Source organism: Nestor notabilis, unplaced genomic scaffold (genome assembly GCF_000696875.1).
Source record: "Nestor notabilis isolate BGI_N333 unplaced genomic scaffold, ASM69687v1 scaffold5275, whole genome shotgun sequence".
NCBI lineage: Eukaryota > Metazoa > Chordata > Aves > Psittaciformes > Psittacidae > Nestor > Nestor notabilis.
Window position 1 is genome coordinate 71,723 of NW_009929687.1, and position 18,535 is coordinate 90,257.

Genomic DNA, 18,535 nt, shown 5'->3' on the forward strand with positions numbered 1-18,535 from the left:
TGTTACCTTGACTTGTATTGCTTTGTGCTCATTTCCATTCAGCCTGTCATTTATTAGATAAGTACACATGGCAGAACAGCCAACACCAAATCAAAGAGTCTGTGTCAACAGGTCCAAGCTAACTCCTTCCACTGTATGGCACACCCCGGGCATGGGCAGAGGGAAAACTAAAGCATCTGTGAAGTCCATTATTTTACTCAAGACACAAGCAATGGGAACATGATTGCCAGGACCTTTGCCTTATGCTGCTTAAGTTTATGACTTAAAGTTCAACGAGCTGAAGGGTGTAGTATAACTCTGCCTCTTCTGAGCAGAACACGGGGAAACAAACAGCACTGATTCCTCTGCTAGAGGCAGCAACCTTTATCTCAGCCTCCTTCATACATAAACTAAATGTAATTATACACTTAACCACCTCCCCTGGATGTTGTGAAAATTAGTTAATGTTTAGGAAGCACTGATGAAATGTACTTAAGTGTTAAGTATTATCAGATAGCATTATGTTACCCTCACTTAAATTGTTTTCCTCTTCTCATTTAAGTGCCTTCGATCTACTCATGTTATTTGACTCCCCATGACTGAACTTTCTTCTCTGTGACTTAAAAATAAAAAGGAGTTAATTGAACTGCAAGTTCTAGTGTTATTTAAAGATTATCTGCTGTGCCACGTAGTTAAACAGCAAGTGCAGTTGAGTAATTTCATCCTGGAACCAATAATTTTTTTTCAACTAAAAATTAGCTTAGTAGGTACTGATCAGCTTGCAAGGCAAATATAATGGGAGAAAAATCAATTTAAACTCTCTGTTTGAAGCTTGTGCCAGGTCATTATACAGAAACACTAATCTGCTAAATAATTAAGGCTCTGTATTTGAGGAGTGAGACGAAAGAAGTATTACAAGTGAATAATAATTCTGTGCTGCCATTTGCCTCTTTAATCTATAATTAGACTACGTACTTCAAATATAGATGTTAGTCTGACTAAGGTTTAACCTAGAGCCAGTGAAATGGGCTTTCTGAAAAAGCACCTGATCTGTGCCAAGGAAACTAGAAACAGTCATTCCCTTTGGACGTGATCGCTGGTTAAAAGTCAGCCTTGTCTCTGCTGACTGAGCACAAGGAAAGTATTTTAGGAGCAAGCAGCTTCTGTGACAAAGCACACACATCCTTATTAAAAATAAATTACTGCAGTAACAGCTCCAAGCTTTGCAGCAGCTACTGAAAACTGGAGTATCTGCTGTAAAACAACGTTCATGTTTCATGGCCTATGTAACAACAGGTTACTTGCTGCTTCAGTGTGTGTACTGCACTCCCCAGCTTCGAAAGACATAAATATAGGACCCTATTTTGGATCAAAACACTCCCCTTTTCCTACAGACAGAGATAGTTTCAAATCTAGTTGTCCAATATGAGGCACACTTTCAAAGTTACACAGTAAGTATGTTGATAGAATTCAATGTCTTTGAAAATCAGGACAATTATGTGTGTTAGTGAACTCCTAAGTTTTCTAAGGCAGAGACAGAAGATACAGTGGGGTCACTTACTCTTCTTGGAGAAGAGTTTCTTTCTCCGTCCGATGTGGCTCAGCTTGTATTCGTTCTCTTCACAGTTGCAGTCTTCACTATTCCGGCGGTAATACTTGGGCAAAATATTGGAGGTGCCTTTGCTGTTGCTGGCAGCTGCCAAGTTGGCCATTCCCTTGCACTTGTGTAGCTTGAGCTTTCCACTGGCATCTTCCACACACTGCCATTTCTGGAAGAAAAATCTGGTCATTAAAACTGTCCCAGCTGTGCTTTGTCTAATGGCCAGCTCCAGCAATCTATCAGAGACTCCTTATTGTAGTGAGCTGGGGCTCACCTATCACCTACCACCAAAACACATTTTTTGTAATCTTCCATTTTCAGGCAAAACAGGAACTCTTTGGAAAACTCTTCCATTTGCTTCTGATTTTGTTTCTTGGAGGCAGAACAATGGGAATTTCTTAACAGAATCAATACTGTGGGTAACAACATGGAGATCACAAGTGAGAACTTTCAGAAGAATAACTGTGGCATGAACCAAGGAGGTTCAAGCCTTACCCACAGGTTTGAAAAGAATCCTTGCCTACCAGCAAGTGTGTTTGTTGGGCTGGCAGGAATCTAAGCCACTCTTACGCCATTAAACCAAGCTCCTGGCCTGCATATAAGCCCCTAGCCATACTCTACAAGAAGGGAAAATCTTTTTGGAGAAGTCTCTTCTTTCCTAGTTCAAATGCCTGATGGTGGGATGACTTTATCCAAGTTGTGGATTCCTTTATTGTAAAGATCTGGTCTGAGTTGGGTATTTACACTCATTCTACAATCAAAGAGGAGGAATAGTTACTTCCAGGTTATAATTCCCTTCATCCTAAGGTAGCCATAAAAAAGAGATAAGAAACAGGATTGCCCTGCAGAAGTGCTTGTTTCACTTCACTGACCTTACAAAGGTTGGTATGGCTGGATCAGCTATGGAAGTCTGTAATTAGAGGAGTTTATCTCCATATTGAGTGTTTCTCTTAGCAGCTTTTCCCATCCAGTACCCTTGGCTGACTAGCAATGGTGAGCAGCACTGGATGCCTATGAAGTGAGAACCCCCACCCTCTTCCCCTCAGACTACAGAAAATCTCATCTTTAATCTCCAACACCTTCTGTTACTCAAAACCTGAAGTAACTTGCTCATAGCTCCTTTGTGCTGCTCTGAGAGCCGTGCCAAGGGCAAGGGAGTTTTAGCCACCTTCAATCTGGCACAGAAGTTCTACCCACTTCCTAGATACATCACAAAATAATTTCACCTACTCCTTTATTTACCAACACACTGCTAGCTAGAGAGCTAGGCTTTGAGATATGCACACCCCCCCCCCAATCCGAATCAGTTGCTACTGCTTTAAACAGAGTCCCTCAGCAACACGTCAGCTTTTTGCTGAGTCTTGAGAGGCGTTCCTCTTTTTCCCTATTACAACATCCTAAGTCTGTGCCTCCAGGACTCACTGGAATATTGAAAATTTTCCAAATAAAAGAACAGAAGGAAAAACAGCAACAGCTCCCAAGTGAGATGGTATTTTACTGCAGCCTGCAGCTCTACAAGGGAGATTCAGTCACTTCAGTTCCCAGAGAGGTGTGCCCAGGCTGGGACAACAAAGTCCACATTTTGCACTGAAGTTCACTCCACTGTTTGCATGACAGCAAAGCAAGAAAACAGTATTACTGTGCTTTCATACTACAGAATGTAACAGGAGTCAGAAGTGAACTGGTCAGGTACAGTTGATTTATCTATGTCCACAGGAGATCCTCTCATTTAAAATGATCAGTTTTATGGTGTGCCCACTTATTTCCTCAGACAATTGGATGTCAAGTCTCCTGGGGTGTAATTGCTTCTTAGATGCAGATACTGGTTTTAACCTCCTGTACGACCCAAACCTTGCACTGATGCAGATAAACCTGGCTTAACTTTCAGCACAAGGAATCATAGGAAATCAATGAGAGATACTGACAAAAAGACATCTGAATCAGACATCTTTGCATGACTGTCCTCATCAGCAAAGCAGGACACATTTTCCTAGATGGAGTGTAGAACAAAAATAGCCTTGGAAGAATAAATTGCTGAGTCTTAATAGTATTATTTTTTACAAATGCCTAACACTGATGCACAGACCGAGGTTTGAAGGAAAAGTTATCTTACGAGAATAAGCAATGGCTTCTTTCACAATGAAAAAAGATGTAAAAATGTTTGTTGCTGTTTCCCATTTCAATGCATCTGAATGTTATGTTTAAAAACATATGAACAAACTGCATTTTCTGCTCAGCAGAGCTCTATGCTGTAGGTGTCTGATACATGAAAAACGAAGATTCAACAGAGGGCAAGTTAAATGCCATGATGAGAACTACAGTAAATAAGTGCTCTGATGTGTGGCCCAACAATATTTTTTCTCTATTTCTTTCATCTCCTGTCAAGAAACTGATGCTCATTTTTCCCCTCCAGGTGAGCTGGAAAAAATCCTTTAATTTTTGGTGCAGTTTAAATCTTTCCAAGGCAGCTGTATGCTACAGTGAAAACACCTTAAAGGCTTTGCTGGAAGGGCACACTGTATGCATTAACTGGCCCATTGCCGAACAACCGCAGTGCAGAACTACATAAATGACTCCAGAAGCAAACACTGAACACATGGAGGGTGGAAAAGGGCAAAGGAAAGTCTCAAGCTTTTACTTTTTCCCCAGAATAGCTATGGGCGTGTGTGTGAATGTGTCTGGGATTCAACAACTCACCCTTGGTCTGCTTGTAGGTACTAATGCAAATTGTCAATATTAATTTCAGTCATTTCCACAGGACGCTTTTAAACTTAGGGGAAAAGGACAGTAATTGCAACCTCTGCTTGACAGTCAAGAAGCTTCAAGCATTGTGAATTCTGGCATTTGAAATCCATTTCTAGTGCACAGCAAACCATCATGCAGAAACCTGTGTCAAAGCCTGGAAGCAAGTAAGTTATTTTATAAGAGGTAATCACTTAAATAATTAAATCACTATATGAAGAACTCTAGAGTGCCCCAAAGATACTTTGGCTCACAGATACAAATGATAACCATCCAGTAGCAAAACTTAATTACATATATGGATTAATTCAACCAGTCAAGAAAACAAAGTGCCCTTAGTTCATTACTTGCCCCAACTTTTCAGGTCTTTTCTTCATTAGGACAAAAGATGTGTTTCTAATTGAAGTCCTATAGTTCATAACATCTGGCAAGAGGTGAGTCTGGAAAAGGAGGGCACTTTAATACAAATTAAAGTCAGTGGAAAACCCAAACTCCCCTACAATCTTCCTCCCAGTTCATACCAAAACTCCAAAGGAAGAACCTTCTTTTCTTCCTGCAAAGCCTTGCAGAACAGCTATTCATACCACCAAATAAATGGCTTTAGCAATACATCCTGAAGTCCATCAAGCTCACATTGTGCTAAACTTTCCAGACACGTCATTTAATCATTAGAGTCTTTCCAGCTGGAGGTTTCCCACCATCTTTGGGCAGGCCAAGTCAGCTGCTGTGCTTGTGCTTTCTGCCACCTACTGTGCTGGGCTTGTTCTAACATTTCTACTCCATCCTTTACCTTACCTCCCACTGTACAACACATGCTACTCAGTTATTTGTCTGCAAAGCAGAAGAGCCTGGGCTTTAGTTTAATGGAGAAATTGGTGTTACTGAATAGAAATCTTGCTCAAAGGTACACTGCAAAGGCAAAAAAAAAAAAAGAAAAAGACAGGTTGTAACATATATTCTCCCCTCCAGCCCAAACTACTGCTCTGTGTATCACAAGAGTAAATAAGGACTTCAATATCTACGAAACATGAATCTTAGCAGCAGTTGTAGACTGAACAGCTGCCCTGTTTTCCTCCAGTAACACTATTCACCTTGAACATGCTAATGACCCCTTAGCAGAAAAAGACATGTTGTATTTTTCAGTGTGTCAAAACCCCATCATTTCCTTCATAGCCCCAATCACCATGAAGTGGTTTTTGCATTATTGTGCATCAATGTCTTCTTACTGCTACAGCAATCACAGATGTTAATTCAAAGTCATTACTTGAGGCCTCAATCAGAAATAAATAGCCCTGACCTTCCCTGTAGGACTTTTTCCTACAATTCACTCATTTCACTGAATCTCTCTCAATTGACATTGTTTTCTTAGGAGGAAAAGGGATGATCACACAAGCCTTGCTAAGAAAAGATTCCAGTTGAAACATAGAGCTTTCAGAGCTGAGCCCTAAATCACCATGCTGCGTCTCATCAGTTCCTCTTTTTGTTAAGCGAAAGAGATTCCATTCCCTTCTACAGAGAAGTGAAAAGTGAAACTGTCTGATCAGTTAGCTGCCAGCAAGGCTCCCTCCCTAACAGTTTTAGGAACATAGCCTCTAGGAATCAAAGTTTCTGCAGGATAATAAAGCCCTCTGTCCCTGCCAGCAACCTGACAAAAACACTTCAGCAGTATCTGTCACCTTTAGTTTATGCGGATGCTGTCTGAACCCCACACACGCTACCACACTGGATGGTGAGCCAGAAACAAACTGCTTTGATGGCTAGAAACATTCTAACTTCCAGTCTAAGTTGATTTACAAGTAGTCAGGATACATTTTTCCTTGTATGAAACAGTACAATCACAGTTTAAGTAGTATGAAACAGCTGAAGTTACAGTTTAGCTCTTCTTTGTTGTGGTTTGTTCCTTGTGTTATTTCTTACTGGGTTAATGAGGACAAAAGAGCAAAAGCCAGAGAGAGAAGCAAGCCCATTCCCTACAGGAGGTAGTTCTACTGCTTCTGCCAGCAGCTTGTCCTTATACACTTAACAGTCAAATTAAATTGTGTGTCTTCTACACACTACTGATTCTCTGTTCTTGTTGACTGAAAATAATTGGCTCACGTTTTCTGTATAACATCTCTTCGGCTCATGCAGACAGGTTCCTCTCTCCTCGCCTATTTTGTGGCGAGAATATGCCCAGTTCCTTACCTCTTCCCAAAAGGTATTATTTTCTTAAATCTTTTTGTTGTGTTTCCCCCACCCCCAAACTTTCTTCCAATTTACCTATTGGCAACAATGAGCCTGGTTTGCTCTGTGTCATGCCATCGGTATATAAATAGCACTGCTTGGTCTTCATTCCAACTGGACATTATTTCATTACACTGACTCATCACTACTGGAGATTCAGACCTCTGGGCTCTCAGCTCAGTTTCAGCTGTCACACGCTACAGATCATTCAACCCTTAAAATTCTAAGACAGATGAACAATTTATTGTCAGAAAATGTGGAGGGTGCTTTTTGATGCCACAAACTGTATGTGAAGAGAGGCAGGTGGAACAATCAACTAGCAAATGAAAAATCAGGTATTCCGCTAAATTTAAGATTACAATTATAATTCATTTATTATTAATATAATAATTGGTTTGTGGTATCAAATGGTCCCAGCTGCTGTGTTAGGTACTGCAGGAGTGAATGCAGCCCAACCAGAAATTACATTAGCAGTGGAGGAAAAAACCAGCAGCACCAAAATGGGAATCAATTTGTCTGAGGTCCCAGATGGAGTCTGTAACAGTTCTGAGACCAAAGCCAGCCTCCTGACCTCCATCTTGTTGCCTAAACCAAACTACTAAACCGAACCAAACTACACTGCTTCTCATACTGGGATAGTTGAAAAATTTGGGGGGGTTATTAAATATTGGTATTGATTTTGGCAAGCTACTTCCAACAACCACTACTGTAATGGCAAGGAGTTTAAAAATCCCAGTCAACAAGAGATGGAAATTTCCTGGTTTTGTGAAGCAACAAGCAGCAAAAAAACCCCACCACAATAATAAAATAGCCTCTGGAAATCATTACAGGCTATTTCTGGCTAAAGGAGGAAAACAATTTTGTTAATTACAATCCCTGATAAGGAAAACAATTTCTGAATAACAGCCTTAATAAATCATTATGATTTTAATTTTCATGGTTTGTTTCTTCCTAATTTTATCAGTTTGAGGGTTGATACAATTTTTAGTGCATGAAGTTATCAACAAGTCACTTCTTGTTGCAATCACAGATTAAGACCCTGATCCTGAAAGTTGCTGAGCATGTGCAACTCCCACTGGAATTCAGGAACTCCAAAGATCTGCCTAAAGAGCTATTAAAATTATCTGGACTCTAGCTGGCTTGATATGCTTCACTTATCAACAGAACTTAAATTCTTTAGTAACCTCAGGATATCTCTGCCAGGTACAAAAGAACCAGACAACCACAAAAGATAAATCAAAAACTTTTTGCCCAGTTTTGAAAGAAATTCCTTACAAAATCTGACTTCATTTCTTCGGTCTGACTGACATAAGTTCAAACTAAAGTGCCCTCAGGAAAAGGAGAAAAATGTAAGTAATTTCTTCTGCTGCTCCACCCTTGGTACTAAGCAATGGCTAACAATAACTATTATTAGCCATTAGCAGGAATATGGTCTAGAGGTTCTACTTATTAACTGCGGTAGGAAAGCACACGCTGATCAGAGCTGTTTTCATCACTGCTACACCATGATATGTCAGACAAGTGGAGGGATCAACTGAGCAAGTGACATGCCTTTACTTCCGATATCTTCATGTCAGTTGCAAAAGAATATCCCTTCATGATCCTGGTACATCACAAAGCAATCAGAGGGAAGACTGTGCCAAACCTTTCATTTGCAGAATATCTAAAGGAAACAAAGTGCAAATTTTTGCATTTTGAATGTTCTGTGCAAACTGTGCTATAAAATGGTATTTTTAAATGCTATTTAAAGGGATATTCTACTTGGATAAGATCTGCACATAAACAGAGTTGTGAAAATAAAAAGGGTTTGAAAGACAAACCATTTTTCTTCACAAGTTGGCAATATTATTGCACTATGACCTGCTAAAGACAAAATTAATATTGGGTTTTTCTACATATACAGCACAGATTCCTTACAGCAATCAGCACTGCTGCAGGTATTGCATGTTTAACAAATGTGCACAAAGTTGGCAAATGACTTAGAGCGGGATTTAGTGCAGCTGTTGTTATGATACTGAGGAGTTGCTGGGAATACTCTACCAAGCAATGCTGATATCATAATTGGCTTCACAAAAGCACATTAATGCAGGCCGCCAGATAAAAGTGGGTCAGCTTCCACTTACCAGCCCGTTTGGAATGAAAGGCCAAACTACACTGAAGAGAAAAAATTTGTGTGGAAGCCATTAGGTACTAGGATAAATGTTTTTTATTTCATGTGGGAAGAAAAAGCTCATCTCTTTTAAATCCTTGAATATAAATGCTGAGCTGCTCTTTCATCTGAGCCTACAGTCACCCTTTGTTGGATGCAAATAACTAACACAGACCAAACCCTTCTAACTGAAAAAGAAAACATGGCAACACACAAATTCCCATTGCACTCAGAAGAATTTACATATATTAGTGTTGCCAAAAAAAAAATCCCACATAATGGACTCTGAAACAAGGTTTTAAACAGTATGAATAGCCTCATCTCCATGATCCTGGTGCTCTCTTATCAAAACGATTATAGGTCAAGGAGGGTGACAGAGATTTGCAAAGGAAGAGCATTTTGTGGTGATAGAACTGTATTCACAAACTTGCATGCTCACAAAGCAGAATTCCAAAATCTCCATATCACATTCAAAGCTTTCTTTACCTCTCCTTTACTCTAAAGCTCTGTCCTCGTCTCTTCTCATTCACTCCCCTTCTGAGTCTTTGTCCTCCATTTGTGCCTCTCATCTCCTGCTCAAACTTCAGATTCCCTGGCACTGCTCAGACTTCTCTGTGCATAGGAATAGCAGCCCTCTAAAACTTGTTTAAGTCAAAAGAAAGAGTCCAAATGACTTCAGCAAGCTTTCACCTAATTCTGACCCTGATTTCTGTTCATCTTTGCACCAGGATATGAAAATTCACCTTTTGCAGTGAACACTCCAGATACTGTTAAATGCACAATCATAAAGTGTCCTGCAGGATCAGGGGACATCTGCTAAATAACCACTGTATCTGTATACCATAAACCCCTGCAAGGCGGTGCTATGTTATTCATTTGGGCTCATTCTACTTACTATGCAGAGCTGTGAACAGCACCAGCAAACAGACAACACCCATTTGTCATCTGAGAAGTTAAGGTTAGCTTTGCTCTGGAAGGACTTTTGGGTGCACCAATATTTAGATGCAATTTATCCTCAAATAAGCACATTCATTTCCCACTATTCCTTCTGTCTAGACAGACTACTAGGACATATTCTCTAGAGTAGGGGTTGGATGGATTGAACCTCCCTTGAGAGCCCTTCCCAGGCTCTAATTGACTTGATTGTTAGGCAATTTTTCCTGATGTCCAACTTAAATTTCTTTTTTGCTCAATTTCATCCTATCACTTCCAATTATGTCTGACTGAACTGCTCAAAACAATTCCTCTCCTCTCTGCCTCCTGACAATGAGGATGCAGCACATGCATCTCTTATTAGCACACCTTCACTTAAGAGTTTATCGCCAATTCTGAGTATGGAGTTGACATTTTATGCCCACTTCTTACAGATGTCAAAGATACTTTATTATCTGTGGAAGAAAACATAAGCCTGTGAACGCACATAGACAATATAGGATCTTCCCCCTTCCTTCCATAACTGAGACATGTGGTAATTAGAGTAAGAAAGCCTGAATGTAGCTGAGTTACCTTATGCAAAGAGACAGCTTCAGTGACAACATGGACTTGGAAAGTCTCTCTTCCCCTCTGTTCTTACAATAGTGCTCAAAATAATTGGGAAGATGAAGACAAAAGGAAGAAGTTGAAACATCACCCAAAGGGAAAATACTGTTGGAAAAAGAAAAGCTGTATTTCCCCAAACTACTTACTGATGATGCTGTAGCAGAAACAATGACTTTCCCCCCAGTTTCTCAAAGCACATTGCAAATTCAAAAAACAATAGCTTGCTCCCACCCATCTCAAATTTCAGCTCAAGACATCTGATGACAATAAACCACTGCACAAAATACTTCTTTAAGTTCAATATTTTTAGGAAGAACAGGACGTTATAATCTCTTTGTATACTAAATCTGACAAATAAGCCACAGGAGGCAAAGAGCATCTGGAAAATGCCTATACATATAAATTGGATCCAAACACCTAAGGAACAATGGACTCATTTCACAGGTGCACTGTGAAATGATTGGTAGAGCCAGAAGCAGGGAGTCTGGCCTCCGACAGTAGAAAATGAGCTACTGTAGCCTAAGTAGCCCATTACTGCCTATAGCCTCGGTAAGCTGTTCAGATCATGTCTGCAGGAACAGTTATATACAGACCAACTGATTCTGAGCTGCCAGGGCATGAGGTAATGCCAGCCTTATAACAGACACATCCATGTCCACGGGCAGAATGCCTTACAGTCCTTGGAAGGGGGTACTCTGACCAGTACCTGAACGAGAAAGCAATGGCATGGAGTCAATTTTGCCATGTTTTCAGAGGACGAGAATTCCCCCAAGAGTGGAGCTGCTGGAGATAGCTTTGCTATACCTTTGCACTGCACTGCAAAACATTCTCCTGTGTTGAGGCCATGTTTTGATGCTACTCTAAATGCTTTTTCCTGATTCTTCTATGTAACTTGGACCTAAAGTGAACGTATTTTCACATCTGCCCAGAACCATTAGGTAACAACAAGAGAAACGACATACAATGAATGACCTGTGTACCCATATAGACACAAACTGCCCGCAGTCATAACTGCATGTTTTTCACGGCATATTTTTGTTAAGAAGAGGGATATACAGAGATCATAGATTGTTATTTTTCCATTATTAGATGTAATTCCAAATAATAACAACAAAATGAGTTACATTAAATTTGGAAGAGGCCAATCTGTTAAGTTTGTACCTTCTCATCACTAGTGAATCTCAGACCACGTTCTATTTGGGGAATAAAATGTTCAAACAGCCCAGGCAGTTCTCTTAACAGTAGTCAGGAATCAATACAAAGGCACTTGAATCAGCAATTTCCTGAATGACAGTCAATCTCATAAATGCTGTAATACAGTTTTGAGCAAAGGCCACAGAATGAACCATTTGATTTATAAGCTGGCATTGATGACAAGGTGAAGGACACTGTCACAGTTAAGCCCAACTACAACTGCTTACTTTCAGTCAGGGTTACAATGCCGTACCTGGCCAAGCTGTTCACAAGCTGTTTGATACTCAGCTCGCTGACAAAGGTCTTTCACACGCTGGTATTTGGGTAGAAAGTTTTCTTCTTGGGCATCTACCTTCTCATTCTCCCTCTTATGCAGCAGTTTACTGGAAAAGGAAAAAAAATATTTTTACATTAATATTAATTCCAAGACATACACAGAGTTTACTGAAAAAGTTCAGAGCTGTAGGTTATCTGCCAAGTCCATAGCATCACTGGTGGGCAAAACTTAGTAGTCCAGTTGATACTAGCATCTCTTATAACACACAAGTTACTCGTATCATGCTCTCAGGGAGCATACAAAACCATACAAACCCAAGACAGCGTTTCATGTCTGATTGGCAGGCAGTAGCAACAGTCAATATAAAGAAACCATATCCTCCCCACTCTGCACTTTACAGACCCTTCGTGCTCCATATTATGTATTAAGGCAGAGGCACAGAGGGAATGGCCAGCAGATGAACAGAGAGAAAGGAAGGGTTATTCATACTCCCATGATACAAGCAGAAGGGTGGAGGGCAGCAGCTGAAAGAAAAATAGGATGCCTTTCCATCTCTCAATCCAAGCAAAGCTTCCCTTCCCCCACCTCAACAGCACATTTATGCAGGCTGTAGGCAAAGGCCATACATTCCCTCCTATCACACAATCACTGCCATTAGGCATACTGCAGCCGTGTCCCTGCTGGCACAGCTAAATGGCTTTAGGTCTGTGGTAGAGTGCTGCTTTGGCTTTAGCTATTCAGTATCCTTCTATTTAAAAAGACTGGGATTTGTGATTTAACACTTTCCTTACCCTCTTTCCACTAGGAACGAGTCTCTCCACACCTTCATCTTTTTCTTTAAATGGAACCTGGGAGGAAAGAAGAGAGGAAGAAGCAGTTCCGACAAAACAAATAATCAAGTTATGCCCCAGTTTTCACTCCTGCCCCCAAGTCAGACAAGAAACATTACATATAACTGCACAAGGGGACATCGAGCTTCATAAAGCAGGCACATAAGCCTCTCCAGTGTAAATGAAGAACAAATACAGGACAGATTTGTTCTCACAGGGACAAAATCTACAACAGATTCACACAGTACAGCTATTTCAACATAAGCATGTTTAAGGCACAGGGGATTAACTGAATTGTCCTTGATCACAAAGGATCGCAAATTAAATCAGGATTTCCTAACTCCAGTTTGGGCTCTTAACCTGCACACTACCCACAAAGTATCCTATTCCAAAGCAGCTGCTCCTTTCCCCTTCTCCCTCCACCCAACTACTTGTAAAGCAAATCTCCTTCTTCCCTTTTTCTGCTTCTTTTCCCTATCAAGCATCCAGTCTAATTCTCTTCCTCAGTCTTTCTCCAACTAAAGTATTGACAGAGGTCTTAAATAACTGTGCAATTCTAAGTGCTACCCTGTCTGTATATTATGTTCTGATACACAACCAACCCTTTCAACTCAATTATTTTATGATTTATTCAATATGAAATACTTTGCTACAAATGATGCCACAGAGGAACTTAAAATCTGTAACTCATATAACTAAAGACCTTCTTGTGTAGCCCTCTCACTGCTACAAAGATTACTTTTAGTATATCCAGATGCCATATAGCTAGTATATGAACCTGACAAAATGAAAATAAATAAATGAAGTCAGTCACAAATTGCCAAACAGGCAGTGAATGATGCACTCATATAAATGGTAATTTTAGTATATTTTCCTTTAAATTTGCTGCACGTTGCTGAATACTTGCTTGGCCTCCTGTACAAACACATGCATGCTTCCAGACACGTTTCGTTTCTTACCTATTCAGTGGTCTTTCAGAATCCAGAAGCTTTAGAATGGATTTACCATCCATATCAGATGGAATATCCAATCCAGCAATATCTAGAATGGTAGGTGCAAGATCAATATTCAGCACAATGTGAGGATTCCTGAAAAAACATATATGAGAACCTGGTTTAAAATCTATGCAATCTTATCAAGCAACTCCAGCTCTTCCACAGAGACCAGGGATCTGAAAAGGCTTATCTGTGACATCCGCAAAGCAGAAAAGAAGACACAATTCAATTCCTTTCCCTATGAGAATTAAAATGTAAAAGATAGGCAAGTCACATAACCTCAAGAGGGACTAATAGAAAGATTAAAAACTTCATCACAGAGCATTTTTGGGAAAGCAAAGTAATTCATAAGGTGAAGTTAGTTAATTACTGCCAATGAGGGTTCAAAAGTCTTTCAAAACATGAGAAAGCACTGGAAAAACTCCTTAGGTGTCTTACAGAATCAAAGTGTCTGCCAAATATGCTGATGACTTTATTAAAAAGTAGATTTGGCAGGTAGCATATGCTTTATCTGTTTCAAAATATGGTACAGAAATAAGTACCTCAGCTTATATCACAGCAAGCATGTTCTGAAGAGAATATGAGAAATATATTGCTCGACATTACAGTAAATAACTAATAGTTGCTGTTAATGTAGAGTTTGAGACAGAAGGATCAGCAAAGAAAAAGCAGAGAGGAAGCCATTATGGAGAAAAAAGGCAGGGGAGGAAGAGAGAGGGAAAAGAACAGCTTTAACTGAAATAATATCAATCTTCCCAAGCACAGAGTTATCCGTTCTGCAAACACTTAGAAGCAGCCATACTCCATCACTTAGCAGAGTATGGCACATGCTCCTCAGCCACCACAGTTTAACAGGACAATATCTGAATTCAAACGGACTTAAGATTTGGTTAAAACATTGGCACCAACTCCTGAGCAGTACAGACACCTCCTGTCCCTGGATCCCTTGAAATACCACAGCTAAATATGAGTGAGTTCACAGATCAGAGCATCTACTTGCACAGTCCAGCATTCAGTAGCTAAATAAACGCCTAAATTTCTAATCATGGGACTTGGTTTTACTATGGGTCTGGTTTTGCAGAACTGTTTTCAGTTTACATTGAACCTTACAAGCTTATTTCAAATATGTCTATGACAGTGTTGTGTAATTACTCACAATATTACATATACATACACTGTGTATCAGCTGTGTGCTATTTCTTTTCCTTATTTCTTAAAAAAAAAAAAAAAAAAAAAAAAAAAAAAAAAAAAAAAAATCAAGGCAGGCACTCAATTTCCTAAAAGTGGGGAAAGAAAAGAAAGCAAACATAGTGCTCTCCAGGCAGTCTTCTACAGCACTGAACATAAAGAATCACCGTGGGATGATCTGCAGGCACAAAGGAAGGATGGGACCAGATGGGCTGCTATATACATGTCAGTGCAGAATTCTAGCTCAAAATACAGGACAGAAGAAAACTGCTGCACTCATGCTAATTAATGAGACACCATTTAAAAATTACTACATTTTTGAGCAAGCGAGCAAACAGGCACTGACAAGAGCATGGATGATGAATTAAATTGATGTACCTAATTTGATTTTAATTACTAATAATTATGGTGTAGCATATTTGGTAATAGAAATGAGAGCTTAGTAATGACTTGCTACAGTGACTGCTGTTAAATCTTCATTGGTATCAAAAGGGAGTCATGACAATTACTCTGCAGGAAAAACATAAGCTTCACGCAAAGCATGGATGATTGAAGTTCCACCGTTTAAAGAAAAACAGGTTGAAAGGGAGGATCAATTTATTATCTGATGCACTCCCCCTCCAATCTATTTTATTCTGTTCTTCCTATTTGTTGCACTGTGATGGGCTCTGTTCTGTTACACTCTGTCAGGCTGACTCCTCTGATTCTAACAGAAATTATTTTTTTACTTTCAGAAGCCACTGAAAGATAAAATTGAGTGGGAAGGTCTCACAGCTTTTATGCATGTCTGGTTGTAAAGATCCTTGAACTAAAGCAGACATCAGGCAGCTGGTCTCTAGCATTGCACGTTGCAGAAAAACTAGCTCAGTCCACTTGGGCATTGTCTTTCCAGTAAGATCAAAAACTGCAGCTGAAGGGAAAGAAAAATTTGCAGCTCACTGGAGATTCTGTGTTGCTGCAGACAAACTTCTTTCAGTGCTGAAGTAATATGTTTATTTCTACCTGAGAAATCCCTCCCCTGCTCTTTGGAGAAGTAATATCATTTATTTCACATGCATAACTGCTGTAAATAAATTAGACATACAGTGCAATATCAACTGAATTTAACATTTTTGTGCCTACTGATCATGTGAATCAGTGAATTTAAGCAGCAAATGGAATAAGATTTTTTAATAACTATTTGCTACCATATTACACACTAGATCTGCTCCTCCCTGGTAAAGAGAAAAAAAACCCTGTGTGGAAGACTTTGTGTGTGTTAATTATGCTAAAACATGCACACTGATATAAATAAAAGGCAGCAAATTATGGCACTCTGTCCAAAATCATTACTTAAGTGCAAATATTTGCTATTGAAATAATTGCTTAGAAAGTGTATTTACATAATTTCTTAGCTGATCAAAGCTACCACTTTAATTAACAGTCATATTCTGCATGCTTGTGTGCATCCGACAAACAGCCCTAACCATGTAATCTCAAAGGATGAGCCAAAAAGAATCTTTTGTGGATAATAATATATGAACTATTACATACATTATTCTTCATAAACTGAAACAAGTGACTCCACTCTAATGTTCAGCAGCAATTATGTACTGTGGCCATGAACATTATACAACATATTTTTACCTTGAACATATTCTAGGTCTGTGTATTATTTGCACCCCCAAAAGGAGGCAAATAAATGTTTCCTAGATCAGACTTATTTCAAAGTGGCTTTTTCAGCTACATCCACAAAAGCATAGTGGCTTCTACTGCACACCTAACACAAGCACAAAGGCAATGGCATGAAACCTTCACTGTGTTTTAGCAACATGTGCTACCAGTTCTGCTTCGAGCAGGCATATTTTTGTGCCAAAAATGAGGAGGAAGTGAGTCAGGATGGGCAGAACTTTGTGCCTCCATTTGGATGCCAGACCAATACAACTAGAGATGTGAACACAAAAGGTTTTTCTGGTCACACACACACAGGCATACACTAGCCAAGAACTTACAAGGACCCAGCCTCCACATTTGGACCTCGGACGTAGAAAGGAACTCTGATGTCAAACTCGTATGGCATGGACTTTCCTTTCACCAGCCCAAACTGCCCAATATGATAACCATGGTCTGCTGTGTATATTATATATGTATTGTCCAGTTCACCTGTTTCAACCAATGTATTGTAAATCTGCAAAAAGGCAAAACAAAACATGAAATTCATTCCACCGATTAGTACTGCATGTAGAATACTGGATAGAGTTTTCTGCCTATGTGCAATATACAAATAAACAATAACAGTTCAGGATGGCACTGAGTTATCATGATGCACCATTTTACTACCCGAATACTGTACCTATTACAAGACAAACTTGTGGGTTTTGTTTTAAGGCAAACACATTAGCATGCCACATTTTCAGCAGTGTTTGGGCTCAGTATTTTGCATGAGAGCTGTCAAGGTGGCACTAAATAACACTGGGACAGAGATAAAATTTTCAAGGTGATATGCATTTTTGAAATGTTCTCTCCACCTTTATCTCTTTCCTGCAGCAAACAATTTTAATAAAATGTCAGCATTTTGAATCTCACAGTTATTTAAGCAACACTGAATGATCTTGCCTTCAGACAAATGAGTCCCCATTATGCAGAATATTTGCAAAATCTCTTCCAGATAAATATCACTCAGTCACACTCGCTCACTGTGGAGAATTAAGAGGGGCTTTAACTCTGTGGTTGCTTCTGTAAATTTACTTGAGAATCTTCACGTGAAGTGTGTGTGAAGGTGAGCACCAAAGATGAATTTTTAAGCGACATTTTCACTTGCAAAGGTACGAAGGTGTTGGGGCACCACCAAAACAGTGCCTCATACAGATCCAGAACACACCAGTGCAGGAGAAAAACTCTGCTGCTGTTGTTGGTTTGGGGGGTTTTGGAGATGTATTTTTTTTTTATTCTTTTTAGGGTGGTTTAGTCTTTTTTTTAAATTTTGGGAGACTATTAGATTGATATAACTAAGTAGAAAAGATCAGGCTTACTAAAGAACAACCCAACTGATTTTGCCTGCAGTGAATCACCCAAAGTGAAACCATTTTACTAAACAGAGTATCAAAATAGTGTAGTAAAATCACCAGTCCCTCCTAATGCCAGTATCTGATCCATCTAGACAGGCTTGTTAATGTGAAGCAGAGATCATACTTGCCTGAATCAGTAATTATAAGACATTACTAACAAGTTGAAGCAATGACATCCAGATAATCTCCTCTTTGCCTTACAGGACTCTTCTATGTTCTACCTTTTTTGAATAAGAATGCCAAGAGATAAGCAGTAAATTGCAACACCATTAAATCTGCCTTCTCATAACTGGAAATCCATTCTGTTTCAGAGTAGCTTTTAGTTAATTCAGATACTTCTGTTCAAAACACCCAGCCTGCATTAAGAGATTTCATTATTACATAATGCAGACTTAATTAAAAAAATAAATCTAACTATATATTTACTTCTAATATGTACCATCCCCAGCCTGGATTACCATGGGATTATTCCAGTTAGGACTCCTGAAGCATTACTTTTTTCTCCTGCTGTTTTTATTCTCTCAGAAACGCAGGGATCAGAACAGGCCCACACAGGCAGTTATTTCCAACAGGTTGTAGGATGACTTTTCACTATCAGATGATACATTTTCAGAATTTACTTGTACACCTTTTCAGGTGATTCCTCCCACTTCCCCTTAATCAGTAGTGGCTCTGTGTCAATAAATCAGCTCACTTACACCATCCAGCTTTAGAAGATAAGGATACTTACACACTGAATAAAGAGGCAAAATCCTCAGAGCTGAGAGGATTA

At 39.5% G+C, this 18,535-nt stretch overlaps 1 protein-coding gene across 2 annotated transcripts in view; it reads right to left on the reverse strand.

The window, feature by feature from the left end:
• Window positions 1-18,535, reverse strand: part of SULF2 (sulfatase 2) — a 59,828-nt gene that overhangs the window by 13,433 nt on the left and 27,860 nt on the right. For both annotated transcript variants that reach the window (XM_010015099.1, XM_010015098.1), the window contains exons 6-10: window positions 16,708-16,883; window positions 13,493-13,621; window positions 12,495-12,551; window positions 11,680-11,809; window positions 1,541-1,748 (exon numbers count right to left, since the gene is read on the reverse strand). In XM_010015099.1, coding sequence (XP_010013401.1) covers window positions 1,541-1,748; window positions 11,680-11,809; window positions 12,495-12,551; window positions 13,493-13,621; window positions 16,708-16,883 — 700 coding nt within the window. The remainder of the gene's footprint in view (window positions 1-1,540; window positions 1,749-11,679; window positions 11,810-12,494; window positions 12,552-13,492; window positions 13,622-16,707; window positions 16,884-18,535) is intronic.